Source organism: Leguminivora glycinivorella, chromosome 25, assembly GCF_023078275.1.
Source record: "Leguminivora glycinivorella isolate SPB_JAAS2020 chromosome 25, LegGlyc_1.1, whole genome shotgun sequence".
In the NCBI taxonomy this organism is placed as follows: Eukaryota; Metazoa; Arthropoda; class Insecta; order Lepidoptera; family Tortricidae; genus Leguminivora; species Leguminivora glycinivorella.
In genome coordinates this window covers 516,695-543,007 of record NC_062995.1, presented here as the reverse complement: position 1 = coordinate 543,007, position 26,313 = coordinate 516,695, and the positions used below count along the sequence as shown (strand labels likewise).

Genomic DNA, 26,313 nt, shown 5'->3' with positions numbered 1-26,313 from the left:
AACCTAAACCTACTTTTTTGACAGGGTTAGTTTCTGTGGGGTTCCCAACCTAATTTTGTGATTTATATGACATGTTGTTATATTTTTTAATATTTATATATTATTAAAGATATAGTAAATGTAATTAGTTAATATGTATATTATAGTATACGGTAGTATGTATATTGTATGTTATATTATTTGTATCTTATACAAATTGAAATTATACCTTTTGTGCATTATACATAAAAAAAGTATACTTTTTGAGCGTTTGTAAATTGAGAATATGCCAAAAGTTTGTATTCATTATGTTACGCACCCTTACATTATTTATTACTTATTAAAGGTCATGATATTAAGATAACAACAACATACAATCACGCCTGTATCCCATAAAGGGGTAGGCAGAACACATGAAACTACTAAAGCTTCAGTGCCACTCTTGGCAAATAAGGGGTAAAGGAAACGAAAACTGTGACATTGCAGTGACAGGTTGCCAGCCTCTCGCCTACGCCACAATTTAACCCATATCCCATAGTCGCCTTCTACGACACCCACGGGAAGAAAGGGGGTTGTGAAATTCTTAACCCGTCACCACACAGGCTAAGATAAGATAAGATATCGTTTATTCAAGTAGGATTTTACAACCTCTTTCGAATCGTCAAAATTACATTGAAATTAAATTAAAAAATAAATAACAAATTCAGAGTTACATGCAAATTTCTAAAAAAAAACAATTTTTTTCACTAAAAATTCCAATTATTTTTCATTAAAAATTAAAATTTTTTTTTCATCAAAAATTATATGTCTTTTTCCCTAAAAATCAAAAAAATATTTTTTTTTTCACCAAAAATGACATTTTTTTTTCGAAAAATTACAAAAGTCATTTAACATAATTTAGCTCGACAAGTTTGACGTGTCTATCTCAAGCATCGTAGCTCTGAAAATTGGTCTATAATTTTTTTTTTTTAATTTTGTTGGTTATGTTATTCTACTCAGCGGTTACACTATCTGTGGCCACGACGGTTTTCCTCTGTGCGCATATGCGGTGCACCCTCTTCCGGTGCGTGTACAGCGAGGCGCTCTGCCGGAAGCTGCGCCCGCACAGCTCGCATGAGAGCGGCCGCTCGCCTGTGTGGGTGAATTCGTGCTCGCGCAAGCCCTTTTTATCCTGAAATAGTTATTTTAAATAAGCATTTGTTCTAACCCAGCCACGACATTGGTCTAAGCGCGACAGCGGTGAGCGGTGGCCATACATGGAGCGAGACACAGCGATGGGACTTTTCATTCGCACGTATGGCTGCCGCTCACCGCTGTCGCGCTTAGACCAATGTCGTGGCCGGGCCGTAACACTGGCATACACTGTGTTTTTTTTTGTTTTCCGTTAAATTCGACACGTCGTTAGGTTAATTATTAGGAACCACCCTTCCATTTTTAAATTCGCAAAATAAAATCATTAATTAATATGTGTGAGAGACCCTTAAGAATTATATAATAAATAATACTAGGAAGTTATAAAGGCCGTACCATCTTGAAGGATTTTTTTTTTTCATCACATTTGCTGTTTAAAGGTATCATTGCGTCTACGTGTACTGAAGCATAATGTACTATTTTATTCCCAACGGAATAATGGATTTAGTTTTAAAAATTAATACAATCCGTACAATACTTCAGGCAAAGGATGTTTCAATCTGCCAAGGATTTTTATTGCACAATGAAAATTTTACTATTAAGCTATAACAGATATTATAAGGTATGAAAAATGCATTTTATTTATGTTTTACAATTATTTCAGTATTTTTTGCATTTATTTCGTAAAAATTCAATTATTATAATTTACAATCTGACAATGCTCTCTACTCGCGCTTGACCGCGTGCGTACGCGAGGCGCCCACCGTTGCCTAGCAACGGAGAGTACAACAGATCAAAATATTTAAATGAATGAAAAATAAGTAAAATTTTAGTTCAATTATATGATTTATATGCTTTTTTGAACATTGCATTTAATTTATATGCAGTATTTTCGTGTTTGTTTTCGTTCAAAAAGTGTTTGTTACAAAAACAATAGATTTAATATGAATAATCTGATGTAGATCAAGATACACTACTGGGGCCCATTTCTCGAAGCTACAAGTTACAATTTACAAGTGGTAGTCACTGTCTAATATGACAAGTTGGAAAGAGACGTCCGCTTGTAACTTGTAACTTTCAGTTTCGAGAAATGGGTCCCTGGTCGCAACGCCGCCGGTTGAAGGTTTTGCCTTATGACTGTTTCCTCTGTATTTTTCTCTCAAATGTGATGAAAAACATTGTGTGTAACTCAGGAGGTAAGGAAATTAAAGACTTGTGTCTATTATTCACTCCTGCCTGCGGCAGTCGTGAATAATGTCCCCTTACCTCCCTTGTTCCACAATGTACTATTGAATAACTCGATAACATTACGAGTTAAGATACTAACTTCTTAAATAAATTAATTGTAATGGACCTAAAGAATCTTCCCTTAAAATTAACTTAAATCAATGACAACACAGATGGCGCCACTCTTTGATATCTAACAAACAAACAAAAGGTTGAGGTGTTCAAAGTTCTCATTTCTTAACACTTTCAAGCGGGCGGTTATACATTACGACCGGTTTTTGACATAGTGAGCCATTTTTTTACACGACTGCCCAAAGAAAAAACAGTGTACTGTCTGGTAGTGAATGTGTAAATAGACAACAAAGGAATTTGTGGTGTCTTAAAGTAGTCACACTATTATGTATATAAATTAAAACCGAAATAAATTACATATATGAAAGAAAAAGTGACCAAGTCCTCTGGTGCCTGAGGCTGGAATCGAACCAGCGTATGAGCGTACTCTAGGTTGTCTATTGTTTGCCCGACAGTCATTTAACATAATATTCATATGCCCGAATCTAACTTGCCTGAATTTCATTTGCCCGAATGATTTGTTTACCATAAAAATTGTATGACATACTGGTTGTTTATCCGAACATTACCTTCCATAATCATACAATGCCATACTATTTGTTAGCCATATTATTAAGTGCAATAATATGGTTTAATATAATATTCAAACGCCATAAGCAATTATTGCAATATTAATTGTTGCCCATATTATTACCTAACCTACTTTCTGATAGCAGTTTCATTTTCCAGGGGGTCACAGTTCTAACCTAACCTAACCTACTTTTCAAGCAGTTTCATTTTCCAGGGGTCACAGTTCTAACCTAACCTAACCTTTTCTGATAGCAGTTTAATTTTCCAGGGGGTCACAGTTCTAACCTAACCTAACCTACTTTTCAAGCAGTTTCATTTTCCAGGGGGTCACAGTTCTAACCTAACCTAACCTACTTTCTGATAGCAGTTTCATTTTCCAGGGGTCACAGTTCTAACCTAACCTAACCTACTTTCTGATAGCAGTTTTATTTTCCAAGGGGTCACAGTTCTAACCTAACCTAACCTACTTTCTGATAGCAGTTTCATTTTCCAGGGGGTCACAGTTCTAACCTAACCTAACCTACTTTTCAAGCAGTTTCATTTTCCAGGGGGTCACAGTTCTAACCTAACCTAACCTACTTTCTGATAGCAGTTTTATTTTCCAGGGGGTCACAGTTCTAACCTAACCTAACCTACTTTCTGATAGCAGTTTCATTCTCTAGTGCTTCTAGTAGTGTCGTCTCTGTGATAATTACGAATTTATGATTCATATTGATGATTCTGCCAAATCACATTATGGAAATTGACTTTTCTGGTCGCTAATTTGGATGACAAATGATGGTATGGAATGTGGTAATTACTGATTTCGATGATTCTGACAAATGACATTATGGAAACTGACTTTATGGGAAACAAAGTTTCATAAGATGCACTTTATGATTAATATGGTGGCAAATAAAATTATGTAAACAATGATTATGGCATAAGATGTTATGAGAAACAATATTATGATTGTTGAATAATTTGATGTGGCGTGTTGGTGTGGTGAAATAAAATTATGGCAAATGAAATTCTGGCAAATGGGGCCCCCTTGTAAAACATAACTATTTCATTTTCGTTGTCCCGCGGGCCCTCCTTGAGGCCGTGGTGCGCGCGCCGCACGTGACGCGTGATGCACCTGCGCGTTGCCAGCGCCTATGGGAAAATAATATAATAGCTATACAAGGGTGCCAAGTTGTTTTTTAACGCCGAGTGTGGAATTACGAGACAATGAAAGGAGTCTATAGTTGAAACACGAGCGAAGCGAGTGGTTCGAGAATAGAATCCTGGGGCCCGTTTCTCGAAAGGTACAAGCCTTGTATTACAAGTGTGTTTCCATGACAACCCATACGATTTGACAGTTCGCGCACTTGTAATACAAGGCTTGTGTGCGTGTGGATATTGCTGTATACCCTAACAGGGTTCATGTGATCTTTTGCTGTAAATAGCCTATTGTAAGACCTTGTGTAACACATGATTATAAATGCAATAAATTAATTATGAATTATTATACTATACCTGTGTCCTGTGCCTGTGTGGTGACGGGTTAAGAATTTCACCACCCCCTTTCTTTCCGTGGGTGTCGTAGAAGGCGACTATGGGATATGTGTTATTGTGGCGTAGGCGAGAGGCTGGCAACCTGTCACTGCAATGTCACAGTTTCGTTTTCTTTTAACCCCTTATTTGCCAAGAGTGGCACTGAAGCTTTAGTAGTTTCATGTGCTCTGCCTACCCCTTTATGGGATACAGGCGTGATTGTATGTATGTATGTATGTATGTATATTATACCTTGTCGCAGACAGGACACTTGTGCTGAGTCTGCCCCTTGTGTTGGTAGTTGACGTGGTCCCTCAGTTCTCCGCGAGATCTGTAACCTTTCTCGCAGACGTTACACTTATACCTGCAATCCATACTAATGTTATAAATGGGAAAGTGTGTGTGTCTGTTTGTTTGTCCGTCTTTCACGGCGAAACGGAGCGACGAATTGACGTTGTTTTTTAAGTGGAGATAGTTGAAGAGATGGAGAGCGACATAGGCTACTTTTTTATTTAAAACCTGTCTAAAAATTTACTTTTTTCACATTCTGAATGTAGATTATCGCTTAAAGTTTATTTAAAAAAAAAATCTTGCTTAATTATCGTCATAAAACTGACAGTGAGTTAATTTTTGTTAACAGCTTACGCTAATTGGATTGGGGGGTCCCAAATTCTGAAAATGCTCGTATGAATATAAAGAGAGAAAGAGATAGACTAACTTGAGTATATCCTTGTTGGCGTGCGCTTGCGTGTACTTGAGGTGATGCTCGTACGAGGCTCGGCTGACGAAGCTGAAATGACAACTGTCCCTTAAATTTAAAGTGTCAAAAGGACCTCTCACTGGCAACCTGTCACTGCAATGTCACAATTTGGATTTCTTTCAACCCCTTTTTGCCAAGAGTGGCACTGAAACTTAGTAGTTCATGTGCTCTGCCTACCCCTTTATGGGATACAGGCGTGATTATATGTATATGTATATATAAAAGGGCTTCTATGTCTATGAAATAAATAAATAAATGTCTTGGCTTCGGCGCATGCCTTCCAAAGGTCCGGAATACCCTATGGTTTCCGTGATGGGAAAACTTGCATTATACATATTTTTAAATTAAAAATAAAAAACCGGCCAAGAGCGGAAAAAAAATGAAATGAAAAAAAAAAACACTCCTCACTTTACGTGTAGAGGGGGGTTACCCTAATTAATTTTTTTTTCCACTTTTTAGTGTTCCGTAGTCAACTAGGAACCTTATAGTTTCGGCATGTCTGTCTGTACGTTCGTCCGTTCGAGAATAATCTCAGTGACCGTTAGCACTAGAAAGCTGAAATTTGGTGCCAATATAATTATATACTTATCAATCACGCCGACAAAGTGCAAAAATAAAAAGTAGAAAAAAATTATTTATTAGGGTACCCCCCCTATACGTAAAGTGGGGAGTGATTTTTATTTCATTTCAATACTAACGTGTGATATATTGTTGGATAGGTACTGAAAACTGAATAGGGGTTTCCGAAAATCATTTTTTGATATTGTTAATATTTTCGGAAATAATCGCACCAAAAGTTTAAGAAAACGTGTCCCCCCCCCTCTCACTTTTGAGCCATAAGTTTTAAAAATATGAAAAAAAATCACAAAAGTAGAACATTATAAAGACTCTCTAGGAAAATTGTTTTGAACATGATAGGTTGAATATTTTTTGAGAAAATTTTTTTTTCAAAAGTTTGCGTATTATGACGTAATACGTCCGCCATATTGAATTTGAAGTGACGTCACATATCCTATGTTCATTGGGGTGACGTAAGGATTCCAATGATACATCATTAATTTAAATCGGTTAAGGCATTCAGAAGAAAATGAAAATGAAATGAAATGAAAATGAAAATGAAATATTTATTTTTCAAGTAGGCATATTACAATGCGCATATGAACGTCAAATAAAGCTACGCCGGCTCTAATCCTACGCCTCAGCCTCGAGAAGATTTCAGTCCCCCCTCAGTTGGGTGGGGGGTATCCACTATGGGACCGGCAAGAAACTCGGCGGGCAACTTCTTTTCAAAACATTACATCTTATAATTAACATGCATTAAATAACAAGATACAATTTAACATGCAAAAGTATTCATCAAAGAATATGAACAGACTAGGTACTCTATGGAAATTAATTTCAATAAATTATATTATTGCTTAATAATACGTCGTTCTTCTTCAGAGAAAACATATCAAATTGTCACAGAAGAAAAAGATAATATGAATCTCAATATCATTAAATATGTAATTTACCTACACAACATAAAATATAAAATATTTGATGTGCTTTCTTATCTGAACTGTGTCCTCTATACATAATACAATTATTTTAATTGCTATTCGTTTTTTGTAGTTTCTGGTTCGGGCCATGCATGTTTGTCTGTCAAATAGTCCTCGACTCTGTAATAAGCCTTTAACATCAATGTTTTTTTTAAGTAGTTCTTAAGAGCTGGGAGGGGTAATCTCAAAGCAGTGTCAGGTAACTTATTATAAAAATGAATGCATTGCCCAACAAATGACTTCTGTACTTTACGGACACGAAACTTCTTTATGGCAAGCTTATTTTTGTTTCTAGTGTTATAATTATGGATATCAGAATTCTTAGTGAAACAGTCTAAATTCTTAACAACATAAATTATACTATCATAAATGTATTGGGAAGCTACAGTTAAGATATTAATTTCTTTGAAGAGTTCTCTTACTGATTCACGTGTTCCTAAGTTGTAAATAGAACGAATGGCTCTCTTTTGTAATACAAAGATAGTCTGTATGTCAGCTGCTTTGCCCCAAACCAGAATACCGTATGACATTACACTGTGAAAATAACTATGATACACTAGGCGAGCTGTCTCAACATTAGTCAGTTGCCTGATTCTCCTAACGGCGTATGCGGCTGAACTTAATTTGCTTGCTAGTTTCTTTATATGAGGACTCCATTGTAGATTTTTGTCCAATGTTAAACCAAGGAACAGTGTTGTATCTACCATCTCTAAGCATTCATCATTCAAAAGTATTTTTGTATCGATTGGTTTAACATTCGGCAGAGAAAATCGAATACATTTGGTTTTCTTAGAATTAAGAAGTAAATTGTTGACAGTAAACCACTGCAGTACATCAGCTAACGTGCTATTAATTACATTGTAATCCGTAGATTTTCGGTCAACATTAAAAAGCAGTGATGTATCATCAGCAAAAAGTACTATTTCACAAAAGTTTTTTACTATATATGGCAAATCATTTATATAAACCAAAAACAGGAATGGACCTAAAATTGAGCCTTGTGGCACTCCTAATTGGACTACAGTCCCGCTAGAGCGAGTTTTGTTAACAACTACTGTTTGTGTTCTATTGCTAAGGTAAGAAGACATAAAGTTTAGGGCATTTATAGACAAACCATAGTGTTCTAATTTCAAAATGAGCGTTCCATGATCCACACAATCAAAGGCTTTTGAAAGATCACAAAATATGCCAATTGCATCACAAGAATTTTCCCAAAAATTATATATATGTTTAATGAGTAATTTTTATTAAGCAGAAACGTCTGCTAACGATTCTAAACATTTTTATATTAAAGGAAAAAAAATGGAAAAATTTACGCTTCCGGCTCTGCGCTTGCGGCTAATTTGCTCTTACCAATTGAGCTACGGAAGCCACGCCGGACTTCGCAAATCTTTCCATGCCTTTCCTTTTTTTACACGTCTTAGGGTGACGTCTAGCGCCATCTACCGACAGACTATTACATCTTGTAACGGCACTGGAGTCTCAAGTTATATTGAGAATTCACCAGTAACAATGTGCTAACCCATACTAAAGTAATTTTTATTAAGCAGAAACGTCTGCTAACGATTCTAAACATTTTTATATTAAAGGAAAAAATGGAAAAATTTACGCTTCCGGCGGGACTTGAACCCGCACCATTTTTGCAATCCGTGCAATGCTCTTACCAACCAATGCAATGCCGTTACAAGATGTAATAGTCTGTCGGTAGATGGCGCTAGACGTCACCCTAAGACGTGTAAAAAAAGGAAAGGCATGGAAAGATTTGCGAAGTCCGGCGTGGCTTCCGTAGCTCAATTGGTAAGAGCATTGCACGGATTGCAAAAATGGTGCGGGTTCAAGTCCCGCCGGAAGCGTAAATTTTTCAATTTTTTCCTTTAATATAAAAATGTTTAGAATCGTTAGCAGACGTTTCTGCTTAATAAAAATTACTTTAGTATGGGTTAGCACATTGTTACTGGTGAATTCTCAATATAACTTGAGACTCCAGTGCCGTTACAAGATGTAATAGTCTGTCGGTAGATGGCGCTAGACGTCACCCTAAGACGTGTAAAAAAAGGAAAGGCATGGAAAGATTTGCGAAGTCCGGCGTGGCTTCCGTAGCTCAATTGGTAAGAGCATTGCACGGATTGCAAAAATGGTGCGGGTTCAAGTCCCGCCGGAAGCGTAAATTTTTCCATTTTTTCCTTTAATATAAAAATGTTTAATGAGTACCGAAGCAGCATCGGTCGTGGAACGGCCCCTTGTGAAACCGAACTGTTTGCTTGTAAGTAATCTATGTCTGTTGAAGTGTCCCAGTAGATCATTTAACATTAGCTTCTCAAAGACTTTACTTAGTACAGGAAGTATTGATATGGGACGGAAATTGGTTATATCACTCGAATCACCCGATTTAAAAAGCGGTATGACTTTGCTACATTTCATAAGATCTGGAAAGGTGCCTTGTGAAATTGAAATATTATATATTACGGCCAAGTAAGGTGCTATTATATCTATGACATGACTAATTACTTTAACTGATGTTCCCCATAAGTCTTCCGTTTTCTTTAAATTGAGTGACTTGAATGTTTTAACAATATTTACAGAGTCTACTTGACTAAATTCAAATGAATTATTACATTTCTTAACATTAGCACAAAGTAATGAATGGGCTTGAGCCGCAGAAGAATGTAAACATTTTGTGGTGTTAACGGCTATATTTGAGAAATAATCTTCGAATGCCGAGGCAACATCGCTGTTCGACACTATTTGTTGATTATCTGATACAATGTTGACTTGACAATCGCGTGATTTACATTTACCAGCTTCTTTATTTATAATACTCCAAGTTGTTTTCACTTTGTTGTCCGACACTTTCAATTTAGAACTAATAAAGTTTTTCTTAGCAGTTAAACACACTTTCTTGAAGATTCTTGAGTAGTTTCTTACATAGTCCAGGAATTCTGAATTCTTGTTCAGCTCTCTCTCACCATAAAGTTCATAAAGTCTTTTTCTACTTTTGTGAATACCTACAGTAGCCCATTCACTAAACTTTGTTTTAACTTTTGACCCACTAATAGATTTCACTTTGAAATTGTTATTAAATTGATTAAGAATTACATTGAAAACATCTTGATACAAATGATTACAGTCATAATGCGAAAATGGTATTATAGACAAACTATGTTGAATTTCATTTTTGAATGATTCCAAGCGAGATCCAGTAATGGGTCTATATGTTATTGTTTGTGGAGTATCATGAATAACGTTTAAGAAAGCTGCCCTTTGGCCGCTGTGATCGGAATGAAAACAGTTAAATAATTTCTTATCTGTACATTCACAGTTACAAAAAATATTATCTAGGCATGTTGCACTAGTCACACCTACCCGAGTAGGTTCAAGAAATAAATTAAATAAATTAAATGATTTAAACAAACAGAACATTTTAACAGTATTACTAGATGACTCGAGCAAGTTAACATTAAAATCTCCACATACAATAACATGTTTTTGGCCCTTGCATACTAAATTCAGAACATTTTCCATTGTAGATTCAAATATGCTGAAGTCAGCTGATGGTGGTCTATAAACACATACAATAATATATCTGTCTAATTCAACACATGAAATTTCTATAGTTCTTTCTATGGAATATTTTACAACATCTTTGCGCTCTTTACACTTCATACAATTTTTAACAATAATAAGGGAGCCACCATGAGCAGCAGATTTTCTGGCAAAAAAACTAGCTAATTTAAAATTAACATAATCAAATATCAACTGTTCTTGTTTCAACCAATGTTCAGTAATACACATAACTTCAACATTATTACTATCTAAAAATAATCCTACTTCTAATTCTTTGCTGGAAAAACCCTGAATATTCTGGTGAACAACGTTCATACTCAGGTGTTTTTCCGCTGTCTTACAATCTAGTTTAAATGAGGCATGGGGTCCTTGGCTTTGTCAGCTGACTGAGACTTATATATAACACTATTACATCTATTTGGCTCAATATTGAAGGCCAATAACTCCACTAAATATACAAATAATTTCTTTGGCAAAAATACCTTCCGTGGAGCTAGCATGAAGCGTTCAATGAATTTATTTAAGTCAAAGAAATGGTACTTTTTATTAACAGCTATGGCATGGTACATTAAAGAATTATAGTAAGCTATCTTACAATTATAGTCATATGATACATTTTCTGCATAAGGTAGTGCACATAATATAATTTTCCCCACACCAGATTTTTCAATAACATTTAGTGTGGACATCAATTTATCTATGCTAAGCTTATCTACATTAAGACTATTTCCTAATAAAATTACTAATGTAGTACTGCTATCATAACATCCCTTTGAAATAAGGTCACATAAATGAGACAAAGTAATGTTTTGATAACAGTAATTTGTCACTTGTTGCTCTAACTGGTAGCTCAATAATGGGCCCATTCCTAACCCAATCTGATCTGAAAAAACAACCGTCTTACTGACTGCTCTAGGGGGCTGTTTAACTACTGCCGCATGCCTAGTTGTGTCGTGGGCCACATCGGCTTGAATAATCTTTGCTGGTGGCATTTGGCCACAATTACAATGTTTTCCATTTAATAATGCCTTACACCGCTCCTCCAAATCTCTATTTTCTAGCAGCAATTTATTAAAAGCCTGTATGTGCTCCTCAACTTGTTTTTTAGTAGTCTCATACATGGTGGATACTGCCAAAAGCTCATCTTTCAGCCTGATGGTGGAAGTTATGGTGGAACAAAGAAACTCACATACATACATACATACAAACATGAACGCTGAAAACAATACACTCTTTTTTTGGGGCAGTCGTGTTATAATTATCTGATGCTTTATTTCGTGCATGGTATAATAGTTATTTGTTTTACAAGGGGGCAAAGTAGTTGTTTAACCGTACGTGCCGATTTTTTTTTTTTTTTTTCGTGAACACAGACAAGACAAAGAACACATAATAACAACAAGACAGAAAGTAATGAAGTGCCACGAAATGGCCTCATCTCAGCGTGTTGCTGGTGATATTGATATTGATACCCGAGCAAGCGAAAGATTCCAATATTGAACCGCGAGCGTAGCGAGTGGTTCAAAAAGTGGAATCTTGAGCGTTGCGAGGGTTTCAAGGCACGAAGGTTAAACAAACTTTGCCACCGAGTGAAACACAACATTTTTCACCACATCAACACGAACAAAATACTGACTATAAAATAAATGAAATCCATCAATTTATTCAATATTTATGATTCAAGTCAACGTACCTCTTAGCACACTCTACGCATGTGAACTGTTCCCTCGCCTGGTGGATCCTGGCGTGAGTCTTGAGCAGGTCCACGCGGACCAGCTTGTGACACGCGGGGCACGCCTGCCGGGGCGGCGGCGCCGAGTGGACCCTGGCGGCAAAATCATCATCATCAGCCTATCGCAGTCCACTGCTGGACATAGGCCTCCCCAATTTCACGCCACCGTTTCCGATCTTCGGCTGCTCGCATCCAGCTGCTGCCAGCCATCGTCGCTCCACCTTGCCTGAGGGCGTCCCACACCACGCTTGCCGAGACGCGGTCTCCACTCAAGAACTCGTTTACCCCAACGGTTGTCGGTTTTAAAGCTAATATGGCCAGCCCACTGCCACTGCTGAGAGCAAAATGGTAGCCTTAAAACATTCACTACCAGACAGAAAATGGCTCACTACCTCAGAAACCGGTAACGTTCGACTTAATTATGTATAGTTCAATTAATTAGTATTACTAAATACACCGTGTTTCCGGTATCACTCAAAACCTCAGACACCCCAACTGATTTTTATTTTTTTAAACGTATCTAGAACGTTCATTTTTTAATCTGAATTTGTTTACATTGAATTTTTAATTTTCTGTGCAGCTCTACTCGGCTTTTAACTCTACACTCAATAAAATAATTGCTAGCTACCATCATAAGCCTTCAAACTGTTTAATTGTGTACGTTACTGCAACGACACAAGGTTTACCAATAGACAGCTATGGCAATGTAAAGCACTTTAACCTGTCTCACAGTAAACTTCAAATTGGACAGGTGACTCAGTAAGCAAATTTAAACCTAAAATTCAAAATGACAAGGTTGTAATTAGGTACGAGTTCAGTTTGTTATGACTTATGATAAACTTTAAATTTAAACTGACGCACAACGTCTATTTCGTAGCAGAAAAAAAAATCGTCCAAGTAACCAGCCAGTATTAATACCCTTAAATACTGAAAAAGGTATACAACCTCTAACAATATGATATGCACAGTGTTGTATTACGAATTTGTAGAATGGGCACGTAAACAATAACTAATAATACAAATTAAAATATACCTCAATCGATTCTACTCTCGATTCTGAACAAACAGTTTTCAGGTTTTTAGTGTTAAGTGAAACACGGTGTATAACAAATGGGAAAGTGTGTGCGTCTGTTTGTTTGTCCGTCTTTCACGGCAAAATGGAGCGACGAATTGACATGATTTTCTAAGTAAAGATAGTTGAAGGGATGGAGAGTGACGTAGGGTACATTTTGTCTCTTTCTAACCCCCCACTTCCCTAAAATGGGGGTCGCGGGCAAAAGCTAGTATTTTTATAAAGTTTACTCCCAAGCTTAGTACCTAGTGCCTTACAAAATCCACTTGGGATTAAAATTTTACATATTATTCAGGACAAAATCAGAAATCCTGTGGGATGAAGGTTCATATCCTACCGACTGCGCCATTTTGAAATAAATATATGACTACCCGCCATGTTAAATTGTATTTGTAATTCTTGACATTTGTATATTAAACAATTATACTTGACGATCATAATATAAATTCGTATACACGGTGTAACATGAGAAAACCGAATAATTTGAACATGTCTTCTTCATCATATTAGAAGAGAAAAATGTCATATAACACTTTTCTGGATTTCGCATACTTTCAGAGATAAGCATTTAAAAAATACCAATTACTTATTATTTCTCAGAATAAAACGCTGTTTTGATGGCGAGGATGCCGTAAAGTACATAATCTATTATAACTATCCTCGTTGATACATATCAAAAAGACACATTGCAAAAAAGTTTTTTTTTACCGTTACCGTTACCGTTAAGTGACTACACCAGCCAGCAGTTCTGCAGCAAGGACTCGGAGGCGATGGCCACGAAAGGGAGGAAGGGACAGGGTGGTGCATCGAGCCTGCTCGGATGCACGCGCACGCATGACCCAGGTAGTCGATCAGAGGCGTATGATGCAGGACGCTAACAACCTCCGTCCAGACGAGCCTGTGTCAAACCAGGACGAGCATCCGGGCTTGCTCGAGCTCTCCTACCGTCTTCTGCCGCCCCTGCATGGGCAGCGGACCCTCCTGCCCGAGACACCGGTGAGCCAATGTTACGGGTGGGGAGTGTAGGGCTTGTGCAGTCAATGGGAATGGGAGTGACGGGAGTAGAAGAACCAGACCGAATACCAGCATCGTGCCCAGTGTGAAGGAAGATAGATAAATACTTGTGTAAATATGTACGAAAGGATAGTGACTGCGATTGAGTTGCGTTCATTGCTTTAGATAGTAGTATAATAAGTATAGCCAGTTTTAATTTTCACGTGAAACGATCAATCGCTACCAATTTTGCTATCGCTAGGTTCGTAGCCATCATCATCAGATATCATATGTATGTACTTTTCGATTCACTAGAAATGTTGTTATCGCTAGGTTCGTAGCCATCATCATCAGATATCATAATATGTAAGTACTTTTCGTTTCACTAGAAATTTTGTCATCGCTAGGTTTGTAGCCATCATCATCAGATATCATCATATCAACTTTTCGATTGACTTGTCTTCAAGGAGTATTTTAAGATGAGGATTTTCTTAGTGTCTTTAATGTCACTATGCAGTCCTTGTGAGGTCCTTAACTATGAGGGTGCGACATCAAGCTGTCATGTGCCTTTTCCGCGCTCTTACGCGACATCGTCGAACTCGCTTGCGCGTGTCTTCGGCGCATGCTATGTTAGATAGGTTATCCATATCGTCGGTGATCCTTGTCTATGATATCCTGAAGTACTTCCCACAGTAGTTATTTTATTCCAAAGAGGGTGCGCTGCATGTTGATTAATTGAGAATTTGGAAGTAGGTAATAGAGAAAAGTTCAATGGAGGAAAATCTCTTGTCACTTCGTACTAAGTGTACGTATTTACTTTAGACACTTATATATAATAGACAAAACAAACACAATAAAAAAGACAAAATATTTGTACTTCAAACATCCAGCACTGCACATTAAACAGTAGGTATCAATAGTCACCATAGCACTCAACACCGTAATTATATAAGGTTAAGGTTCATTGCACTTATTTCTTACGTTTATTAGGCTTTCCACGGAAAAATTGTTTACACTTTCCCTAAAACTTATAGGAAACCACCAAGTCAACGAATCAACAAAACTGAATTTCAGTACGGCACTTAGCACAACACTGACACTTTTAGAAGAAGAAAGGAACAACGTAGAACGTGGTCATCACTTTTTTTATATAGAACACTACCACTTTAATAGTAAATACTTATAAATTGGATCAGACAGTTTCATTGTCAGTCATAAGTCTGCTTTGGTGGTTAACATGCCAAAGACAAATATTCTTTTCTTGTTTCGGCAGCTACTCGTGTAACTTCAATTTATGTGTAAATCTTGATGACTCTCGCTTCACACGGTTGCAAGTTGCAATTCATGTCATAATACTCTAAAAATAATTTCAAAGTGCGTTTTTATGTTGAGGTATTCTAAGTGTCTACCATATTATTGTGTAGGTGTTGCATTCTTCTTCTGCGCCATGGTAAAAGGTAAAAGTCAAACGTCGCAGGTCTACAGTTGCATCTTTCTGGCGTGGCGTGTACTTGTTTGATGGACGCGTGGTGATCGGTAACCCGATTTCAGCGAAGCAAGAATTTTGTAGACAAGGGACAATAGCGCAGACAAGCCAACGAAGGGTCCAAATTCGTAGAGTTGTATTTGATACATTGCCAGGCCCCTTGTTTGCCAGATGTTGTGGCGAGTATTTTTTTTACAAAATATTTGGTTTTTGTTTTATGGTCGGCAGTTATTGTACCAAGAAATGTGTTGTTATTGGTCGACGGGACAAGTTCACAATACGCTTTTAATTGTATTCATCTTTGGAATGTCGCTAAGTTTTTATAAACAAAAATGTATCCATAAATATTGCCGCAACAGCGTGGCGTCAACGTTTGGTCGGCAGATGTCATTAACTGGTGTTCAATTTTATTTCCTTTATATTGATTGCCACATTTCTTTGCCAAAGATAACCCGGGCTAAACACAAACCAATTAATCATAACTGTACAACAAATCGAGACAATTCCTAGCTCATATTTGATGAACATAGTATGCAATTCATAAGTAATAGTATAGGGCTTGTGCCGTCGCTAAGTTAACATACATACATAGGTTCAAACTTATAGATATTTGTCGTATGTCCGTTGTTGTAAGGTCGTTCGCACGAAGTTTCTATTAACACCTTGTCTGATCTGTGCGCGAAGAGTAACCTAAGGGCTAATGGTCCCAGGCACGCCCTGTGTATTCCATAGGCATAATTAAGTGATATGGCTAGGGATAATAAGAAAAACTAGATTTGTTCTCTGTTCACAAAAAAACAGGATTATGGCGATTACAAGGCAACCTAGCGAGGGCCTGGTCTACCTGGACCATAAGTAATTTATTTATCCATTGAATCAATGCCGACCATGCAAAATATAAGCAAACAAGGAAACATAGAACGGCCCTTAGCTTTTACTTCCTCTGTCGTTAATCAATCAATCAATATCATTTACTGCAAACCATGGTATTACATTACAGGTGCCACAATATGAAGGAGGTCGCATGGCACCCCGGTAGGCCATGGCAATATTGGCTATTTATTAAACATTAATTATATACCAAATGATATCTAGTTTGTTCCTAAATTTGCTATAACTACACTGGCTACACACATTATTACATTGTAACATTCTAAGTTTAGAAATTGTATTTAATTTCGATGTAGATCGTCCTGCCTGAATTCTTTTTCTAATAACGCGGATTTGAGTTTGTTGGCGAAGATATTATTTTTCTGTAATGACTTTATTTCATTAGATAACTTATTGTTCCATTAGGTAACGTATTGCTAATTAGGCCAATTAAAGGTCCCACTGTTCACCTAAATGTGGTTGCAGGACTTCGAGTTGAACATAATATACATATACATGATAACGCACTTAGCAACCCATTGAGATGGCAGCTCACTGGGTTACATTTACGAACCTACCTACAGTTCAGCTACCTATTATGTCCTAAAATGATGATGATGAGGTATATAATTGAAATAAATTATGTATTTAATCAGCCTCGTTACCTAATTCAACTTATCCGTGCTAAAAGCCAACGCTGTCTCTCAGGTTGCTGTATGTAGGCTGTAGATTAAAGCTGGCTAAATTAAAGTCTCACTACTAGAACTAATGATTTGAATTGTCGTACTAAGAACCAACTCTGGCTAGATATAAAAATGAAGCGAACAGGAAAAGCGTCGTTACAGGATCACGCGTCACGCGTAATACATCCTAATCAATCGCTTAAATACTAGGTATACCTATATAGAGTTATTAGGCATGGGCCCTGGGACACTGGTTTTAGTGCACCTAGGATGTTGATGCCTGTAACAAAGATGGAACGAGCTCACCAATTTGGCCATTGTAGAGGCGGAGCTGACCGCAGTCACTGCGCATCGGCGTTGGATCGCAGGCGCCGCGGCGCCGCCGCGCTAGCGCAGGATGATGATGGAGACGAAAACCACACGCACTTGATTTAATTCGTTACTAGTAACATATTGCACTATTACGGGTATTCTTTATCACTATCCCGAGAAAATACAAACACTAATTATTACAAAACGTTAAGGAACTTGGACCGTCGGTCGGTCAGTTTGCCTGCGGCGTTATCGCGGGCTCTCTTTTGTTCTGGCGGCCGGGGTTTTACAGCCTTTAAGGGACAAGGATGCGTCCGTCCTCGACGGCGTGTCGAACGGAACTCCTTGCAAAAAAGTTTTTTTTTTTATTTTAAGTGCGGGTTGCCGGGATCTGAGCAAAGTTCACGAGTGCCCAACAGGCGGGTTCTCGGCTGCGAAAGTGTTAGCAAGATACATACTGTTCGTGCCGGGCGAGGTTGTTCTTGAACGCGAACTGTTTGCCGCACGTGGCACATTTGTACCCCTCCCGGTGTTGTCTCTGCACATGCTTCCAGCGCTGGTTCTTATTCCTGCAAATATAACCCACATAAAAATAACTACCAACTGTAAAGCCTACGTCACACATGAGAAATTTAAAAAAATTGCGTTATGCTACCAGACTTTCGGCACAGTATAATAAAGAGTACTATCGTACAGTATGGCCGCTCCCGCTCCCCGCTGAAAGTGCTGCCTACCCCCCTCTCGGTTACCTCACAGTTACCGCCTGTCAAAAACGCGAACAGTCGACCTGTCATATCTCACTCATACAAGCATGGCACGCGTTCACCTACACGAGCTTAGACTGTGTGCTAGGAACGCGCCTCTTTCATATATTTGATCGCCAGTGTCCGAGGTGTGCTATGTACCAGTGCATCAAATAAACTTTCGAGCAAGTTAACCACACTAAAACTAACCTCATTTTACTACTAAATACTAAAAATATTAAATAATTGCTTTAATAAATTTATTATATTTTACAAAACTAACTCCTAATAGTATTGAATGACACATAATAAACCAAAACAACAATTTGGAATATCCATATTTAATACCTATTATACATGGGAACGCGTGTCTGTTTGTTTGACCGTCTTTCACGGCAAAACTGAGCGACGAATCGACGTGATTTTTTAGCTGGAGATAGTTGAAGGGATGGAGTGTGACATAGGCTACTTTTTGTCTCTTTCTAACTCGAGCGAAGCCGCGGGCAGAAGCTAGTAACATATAAAGAACTTACTGGAAATACTTATTGCACTCTGGGCATGGGTACATATCGGTCAGCCCTTTAGTCCTGTCGCCTATTTTACCAGCCCTGGCGATCTGTGAAAATATATAAAAATATCCCTGAAGTTGCCTCAATATCAATAAATCGACGACAACAACGTATAGGGTACAATCTGCAAATTTTTTTTCAGAAAATTGCACCTTACCCACCAACGTATAAGGTGCTATCTGCTACAAAAAAAATCGCAGATTGCGCCTTGTACGTTGTTGTCGTCGTAAATATTATAGGACATTCTTACACGAATAGACTGAGTCCCACGGTAAGCTCAAGAAGGCTTGTGTTGTGGGTACTCAGACAACGATATAACGCTGTGTGCCAAACGATGGAACGCTGTGTGTGCGATCTGGTGTATGACGCTTTCCTTTTTTCTTTTTATTAATTTAATGTGTTCTGTCCTGTTCTGTTTGTTATTATTCTTTTGTATACTTAGATCTTTATTCTTTCTTATATCACAGCCTGTTGTTATTTTTCTTGTAATGTTTTCAATTTTATTCTTTTTAACTGTAGTCCATTTTTCTTGTATCACATATATTTTGCATTTCTTCTGTCTGTTACCCTCCGTGAATCTTTCTCACTTGATGGTCTCATCGGAAGATCAGCGCTGGAAGTCACCAGCAACACGCTGAGATGAGGCCATTTCGTGGCACTTCATTACTTTCTGTCTTGTTGTTATTATGTGTTCTTTGTCTTGTCTGTGTTCACGAATAAATGTTTATTCTATTCTATTCTATTCTATATATATAATATACAAATACTTATATACATGGAAAACATCCATGACTCTAGAACAAATATCTGTGTTCATCACACAAAATGCCCTTACTGGGATTCGAACCCGGGACCATTATATTGAGGTATAATATAAGGTACAGCGAGGCAAACCTCGACTGGGGGGAAAATGTAACTGGTCCATTTTTTCCATGTTTTACAATGTTTGCATTATTATATAGAGTGTCCACCGGTTATATATGGTAGGCGTGTTCAGTGGATACATGTAGAACTCAACATCTTAGTGTAATAATGGAAAAAATGGATCAGTTACAATTGCCCCCAATTGGGATTTGCCCCACTGTACCTTATAAATACTTATATACATAGAAAGCATCTATAACTCAGGAAAAAAATATCTGTGCTCATCACACAAATAAATAAATAAATATTGGGGACACCTTACACAGACCAACTTAGCCCCAAACTAAGCAAAGCTTGTACTATGGGTGCTAAGCGACGATATACATACTTAAATAGATAAATACATACTTATATACATAGAAAACATCCATCACTCAGGAACAAATATCTGTGCCCATCACACAAATAAATGCCCTTACCGGGATTCGAACCCAGGACAACTTAGTCACTACTAACTATGCCAGACCGTTCAAACCATACATACCTTTCTTTTCACATTCTTATGAGTCTTGAGATGCCTGTTAATTTCATGCATACTGTAGTAAACTTGGTCACAGAGAACACAGGTATGTGTAGAACAGTGGTCTGACTTGTGGGCGGACGCGCTGTGAGGTTTGATGTAGGATAAGCAGATGAGGCACTGTATGTGATCAGGTTTCTGTTGAAGAATGGGATACTAATAAGGGAACTGATACAATAGTGAATAGTAGAACTATAATTTTTCAAACTCTCAATTATATAAAAAAATATAAACGAGGGAAGCAGGGGACTATAGGTAAATATTGTCCGTCTCTATGATTCGATACAATATCAAGTTTCAACCGGCGAGCCTAACCAAATCGGGAAAAATCTTAACACCGCGATGTACGAATCAGCGCCATCTAGCGGGTTTTTTGGTAACTAAACCGGTGTCTCCGCTCGGCGTTTTGGACGCTAGTAGGTCTGCGAGTTTGCAATATTCTTACGCTCCGAGTTACACAGTATTTTTCGTCACATTTTCAATATAACTAACCTAACCACAAAATTAAAATTTTGAAAAAACCTCCCACATCATAGTGGACTGATTTTCATGAAAGGGAAGAGCACTCCCGACTAACTCAGCTTTCAAACAGAAAAACTAAATCTAAATCGAATCATCCGTTCGCGAGCTACGATGCCATAGATAGACAAACAGACAGACAGACACGTCATACTTATATATAACACCCCATCGTTTTTAACCCCCGACGCAAAAACGACGGGGTCTGTCTGTCTGTCTGTGTGTGTGTCTGTCTGTGGCATCGTAGCTCCCGAACGGATGAACCGATTTTGATTTAGTTTTTTTGTCTGAAAGCTGAGTTAGTCGGGAGTGTTCTTAGCCATGTTTCATGAAAATCGGTCCACTATGTCGCGTTCGGGGGTTTTTTTCAAAATTTTAAATTCAAATTCTTACCTCCACATGATTATCTTCATTGTGTCTCTCCAAACTATTTTGGCTCTTAAACACCTCCACGCAAGACTTACATTTGAACGCCGCAGACACGAAACTTGCTTCCATTTTCCTCTCTTCCCTAAACTCCCGCATTTCCTCTTCACTAATTTCTTTTGTAACAAAATAATTATCTCTTTTTAACCGTTTTCTTTTTTTATTTGTAACTTTATCTGTCGTACATTCTTCTAATTTCTTTCTTTTGTTTTTATCTTTATCTGTTATCTTTTCTTTATAATTATCATCATCATTATCTGACATATAATTGTCATGTAACTCTGACAAAGGTATGTCATCTTCGGTCTCAGTTTTGATTTCCGGCCCGCAGTCTATGAAGTTGTCAGTGTCTTGTACGTCAGATATTATTGTGGTGTCGTAGGTGTGTTTGTGGCAATGGATAAGATGGGAGAGAGCAGTTGATTTCAACTGAAAGAAATAATTTGTTTATTATTGGGAACTTTGGACGGACACTATATTATAGAAAGTCACTGTGCGCTCAGAGTGAGGTATAAATAAATAAATAACTATAATGAAAATGAAAATGAAATGAAAATGAAAATGAAATATTTATTTTTCAAGTAGGCATATTACAATGCGCATATGAACGTCAAATAAAGCTATAATATACATAACGTCCGTGTGACTCAGATATCTGTGCTCATCGCATAAATGGCGTGATTCAAACCCAGGATGAGGTTTGTAAGGTTCTGACGGAAGATCAGCGCTGCGGCTTCCGTAGCATGTATGCTGAGTCAGCGCCTATTCTATACCTCAACGCACATTCCACAACCAATACTTCAGTTTAAATAATAAGTGTGCTAATTATTGTATAATGTTAAGTTTCTTTTAGTATTTCGTTTTGTGTTGCATAGCATGTAAGTTTGTGGTTGAATAAAGAATTTATCTATCTATCAGGAGAGACTTATTAGGCAGGGTCATTACCGACTAGGCTTGACCGGTTCTCAATACGATCAGTGTAGTGTTTGAGTCATTGAGCTATATGCAATGATTTGTCTCAGGTCTGCCACAGTTTCGTTTTATTTTAACCCCTTATTTGCCAAGAGTGGCCCTGAAGCTTTAGTAGTTTCATGTGCTCTGCCTACCCCTTTATGGGATACAGGCGTGATTGTATGTATGTATGTATGTTGTCTCAGGTTCGGTAGTGGAGTGACAGTCGCGTGAGAGCTGTTGGTGATAGTTGACATGTCAATTCCAGCTACTGGTGATGTAACAACTTAACCTTTTCAACGCTTTGCCTCTCGCGTCAAAATGTCGCCTACACGCCAATATCTCTACTATAAATAACGAATATAATAAGTGATAAGTGCTCCCTCAGTGAACAGTTTCAAAAACAGACTTGATAAACATTTAAAACTAAAATATAAACATTAACTATAGAACAACAAGTGCTATACAATAGCAAGTGATATACACGCATCAGCTATCAGCTGCTAGTGTATCAAATAATATAATATAATAATATAATATAAACCTTATCTGTCAGCAGGACAATTGTTTCGACAGCGTCTGCCATAGCCACTTTAGTGGTTATTGGCGTGGTGAGCATGACGACACACAACCACTTTAGTGGTTCTTGGCGTTGAAAAGGTTAAACTACTTATTCCCCCATGTGTTTAAACACTAGAATCAGTTATATGCTGTTAAAGTTATTCAGTTTCCTCAGGTTACACTATGTATTTGTTATAAGAATACTGACCTCCCGGCCCTCAGCTATAATTGCCAGCTGTTTTTGCGCCGCACAAGCCTGCCGCCTAAACCGGGTAATCCTGTGCATGACGGCCGCACACTCCCAGCAAACAAATAAACTAGCAGCGTCCTTGTAGAAACCTTCCTGAAATATACTTTCGTTATTAACTATTCCAGCTAGATTCAGGCATATATATTCCTTTAATACAATTTGTAAATCCTAAAAACATATTGATGGACTTCTTTGAAGATTTAGTGGCTCAAATACTTTTGATTTTGATTTAAAAAATACTTAAAGGAGTCGACTACAAAGTTAAGAAGACTTGAAAGTTTTTAAAGCGATAAAATCTTCAAAATTTTAGCACAAAATGCTGGAGTTTCTGTCATAACTAAATCTATCTGGTTTTGTATGTAGTAAAATATTTCTGGACTTTTCAATAATACTTTACCCTGTAAGCTTCAGAGTCGTATGACAGAAGTGAATATAGATTATTTACTCCATCGTTTATTCGGCAAAGTTGCGACAACTTTCTGTCGCTGCTTAAACATGTGCAACACAGTGTTTTCAAAGCGATTTCTGCTGTATCCTCCATGTTACTTAAACATGTATTTGAATAAAATGTTCGTTATACTATTCACAATAAAATTTAAACTATCAAGGCATATAAATGCAGAGATTTCTCAAGATTTTAGCATACCAAGCACGAAAAGAAAATACTTAATTGTTTTGACAGCAAATGTCAAACTATGGAAAAAATCGCACTACGTTTAGTTTTTGCAACTGTCAAAGTATACCTTTTAATAGCGACATCTAGTGGGCAATAGAAATAAGAAAAACACTAAACTAACACTTTCACTACGTCACTGGGTCCCTTCGGCCCCGTAAATAAATATTTAATTGATGAGTGAATACAAATACTATGTAAACTCTACGAGTTAATACGTGCAGCTCGGTGCCAAAATTGGCAACAGGCACACTAGCGCTCCTAGCGGCATGAGTTGATCAAAATAGTTTAGTTTCATACAGCATAAAATTAGAAAAAATTACAAATTCTTATTTTTTTGTTTTATTCCGTCTAAAAATGTTAAAGTAGATCAAGTAATAGCATTTTCTATTTTAATTTACTCAAATAAAAGTCTGAACAACTACTTTGATCAACTCGAACCGCTAGATGGCGCTAGTAAAATTGTTGCCACTCAATTGTATGGGAAACGTCAGAAGCTGCACGTATTATAGTATATAGTATTTGGTGAATACCCTGTTTGTCCGAAATAAACATATTATTATCAAGCTCATTCCATTGCCGTATTTATTTCATATGGTTATGATAAAAGCATTACGATACCTCTGGGTTCAATTGGCGTAAAGGACATTTTGGCGAAAATGAGTTATATATACAGTTTTGTTCAGAATTTCAAGCGCTATCGATCTGTGTAGTTAAAATTTCGATATCTCTTAAAAAGTTGCCTTTACGACCAAGATTTTCTACTATGGACTTGTAAAAATAGCTTTTCTGAAGGGGCGTAAATATCAAGTCATTAATTATAAATTATTATTTGTGTCGTAAAGGAAATCTACAAATAAAAATATAGTCGTAAGTCACCTTGATATATATTGTTGCCCTTTAAGCCCTTACTTTCTAAGGATCACTTTCTATAGTAGTGTGATAAAGTTGGGCGTAAAGGACAAGTTGTTTTGTTCTTCGTCCTTTACGACCAGCACTAAAAATATTTTATCCGCAACTGTAATCGATATCTTTGGGTTCAATTGTCGTAAAGGACATATAATGCAGGTTTACAAGACAAAGATAAAGCCACTTTTTTTGTTTTTTTGACCTATATTTGTGACGTGTATAAGAAAAATATGCAGATTACGAGTATCTTTAACCTAGTGTAGCAACCGTAGTGATAAACTAAACGATTTAGAAGATAGATGGTTGTAAAGGACACGTCAAAATGTTATAACGTCCTTTACACCCATGATTTGATAGGGTCGTAAATGACGGTCTTAGATGATTTTTATACAAAGTCGGGGCGTAATTGTAACCGAAATGGTACAAATGTTGTGCTAGTTTACAATTAAAAACTGGAAAAAAGTATCAAAACGTACTTAATATGGCATAGAATAGCTACATTAGTTTAATGCAGTGTATTATTTATCTAAGCTATCTTAGCAACAAAAAAGAACGAGACTAATATTTTATATCCAGTTTTGTAATAAAGAAACAATATTTGCTTAAAAACTATCTAATACTTTGGCAACAAATTCAAAGTTATTTTTTTAGTATTCGCAGCTGCTGTCTGAATAGTCAGTAGGTTACGCATTCAGTCTTTAATTCTAGCAGGGAAACGCTTTCGTAGTATTATTATACTGCGGCGAGATGTAGGTAATTAAAAAAAACATTATGGTAATCAGGGTACGTACCCAAATGCACAAACGCTCACGATAATATCTATTTCGTAGCTAAGTATATATCTTTATCGCTCTTGCGTATTGCACCAGACTGCATTTTTGTCGGCGTCTGGCGTCGATGATTGCCATTCAGCTACGCCGGCAGTAAATTTTAACAGTAGACTATACTAACATTTAGTGCGACAATAACAGGTGCGTTTCGCTAGCGAATGAGCGTTAGCGTTTGGTGACTTGGCTATGTACCCAGGTACTTAAAGCATTGACCATAATATTTCTAGGATTGAACTCATAATTAAGATTATTCTTATTTAACAGGTTTAAGACTAAATAACAATCTTCTGTTTTAAAATTATTAAAAATATGAATCAACATAGTAGGTAGTCTTGACTACAGTTTGTATACGCGTCCTAACTTGCGTTTATAAATAAGTACTTAATTCTTAGTTATTCTTAGAACTTCTTTCTACTTTAGACTTAAAATTACTGTCGTATTAATATAGTCTACTATTCACAGTTGCTGATTAAAGATTTACGTGATTACCATTAGTGTTTTTATATTTACTTAAACTACGAAAGCGTTTCCCTGCTAGAATTAAATACTGAATGCGTAACTTATTGAGACAGCGGCGAGTACTAAAATAATAACTTTCCAAAATATGAGATAGTTTTTAAGCAAATGTTGTTTCTTTATTGCATAACTGGATATAGAATAGTCTTGTTCTTTGTCTTTGCTAAATATTTAGATAAATATACACTGTAACACTAATGTGGCTATTCTATGCCATATTAACTACGTTTTGATACATTTTTCAAGTTTCTCAATTGTAAACTAAGCTAAAAAACCGGCCAAGTGCGAGTCGGGCTCGCGCACAAAGGGTTCCGTAGCAGCAAACCAAAATTACAGTTAAATCAACCTATCTCAAAAACTATAAGAGATACTTTGATCAAACCAAAAATCGTTGAAAGAGTTAATTAGCATGCATCAC

The 26,313-nt window shown here is 37.1% G+C and overlaps 1 protein-coding gene and 2 non-coding genes across 3 annotated transcripts; 2 read left to right on the top strand and 1 right to left on the bottom strand.

The window, feature by feature from the left end:
• Nucleotides 1–929: 929 nt before the first annotated feature.
• On the bottom strand, nucleotides 930–23,637 carry LOC125239483 (zinc finger protein 431-like). The gene is made up of 13 exons (XM_048147096.1): nucleotides 23,365–23,637; nucleotides 22,926–23,060; nucleotides 21,173–21,634; nucleotides 20,225–20,398; nucleotides 18,781–18,863; nucleotides 17,963–18,073; nucleotides 12,050–12,181; nucleotides 5,213–5,284; nucleotides 4,747–4,858; nucleotides 4,037–4,113; nucleotides 2,610–2,625; nucleotides 2,463–2,478; nucleotides 930–1,149 (listed from the first exon to the last, which is right to left on the bottom strand). Exons 1-13 carry the CDS (start codon nucleotides 23,506–23,508, stop codon nucleotides 971–973), a joined length of 1,713 nt encoding a protein of 570 aa, XP_048003053.1. The 5' UTR covers nucleotides 23,509–23,637; the 3' UTR covers nucleotides 930–970.
• Nucleotides 8,575–8,648, top strand: Trnas-gga. The gene has a single exon. It is a non-coding gene; the product is annotated as a tRNA-Ser (tRNA).
• Trnas-gga lies at nucleotides 8,886–8,959 on the top strand. The gene has a single exon. It is a non-coding gene; the product is annotated as a tRNA-Ser (tRNA).
• Nucleotides 23,638–26,313: the final 2,676 nt, after the last annotated feature.

Excerpts from the sequence above, each read along its gene's own strand:
- LOC125239483 (XM_048147096.1), bottom strand. The coding sequence starts at position 23,508 with ATGGAGGATACAGCAGAAATCGCTTTGAAAACACTGTGTTGCACATGT. Across the intron at positions 20,399-21,172 it reads ATGAAGATAATCATGTGGAG|AAACCTGATCACATACAGTG; the intron begins GTAAGAATTTGA and ends ATTCTTCAACAG. Across the intron at positions 4,114-4,746 it reads AGTGTCCTGTCTGCGACAAG|GCGCTGGCAACGCGCAGGTG; the intron begins GTATAATATACA and ends ATTTTCCCATAG.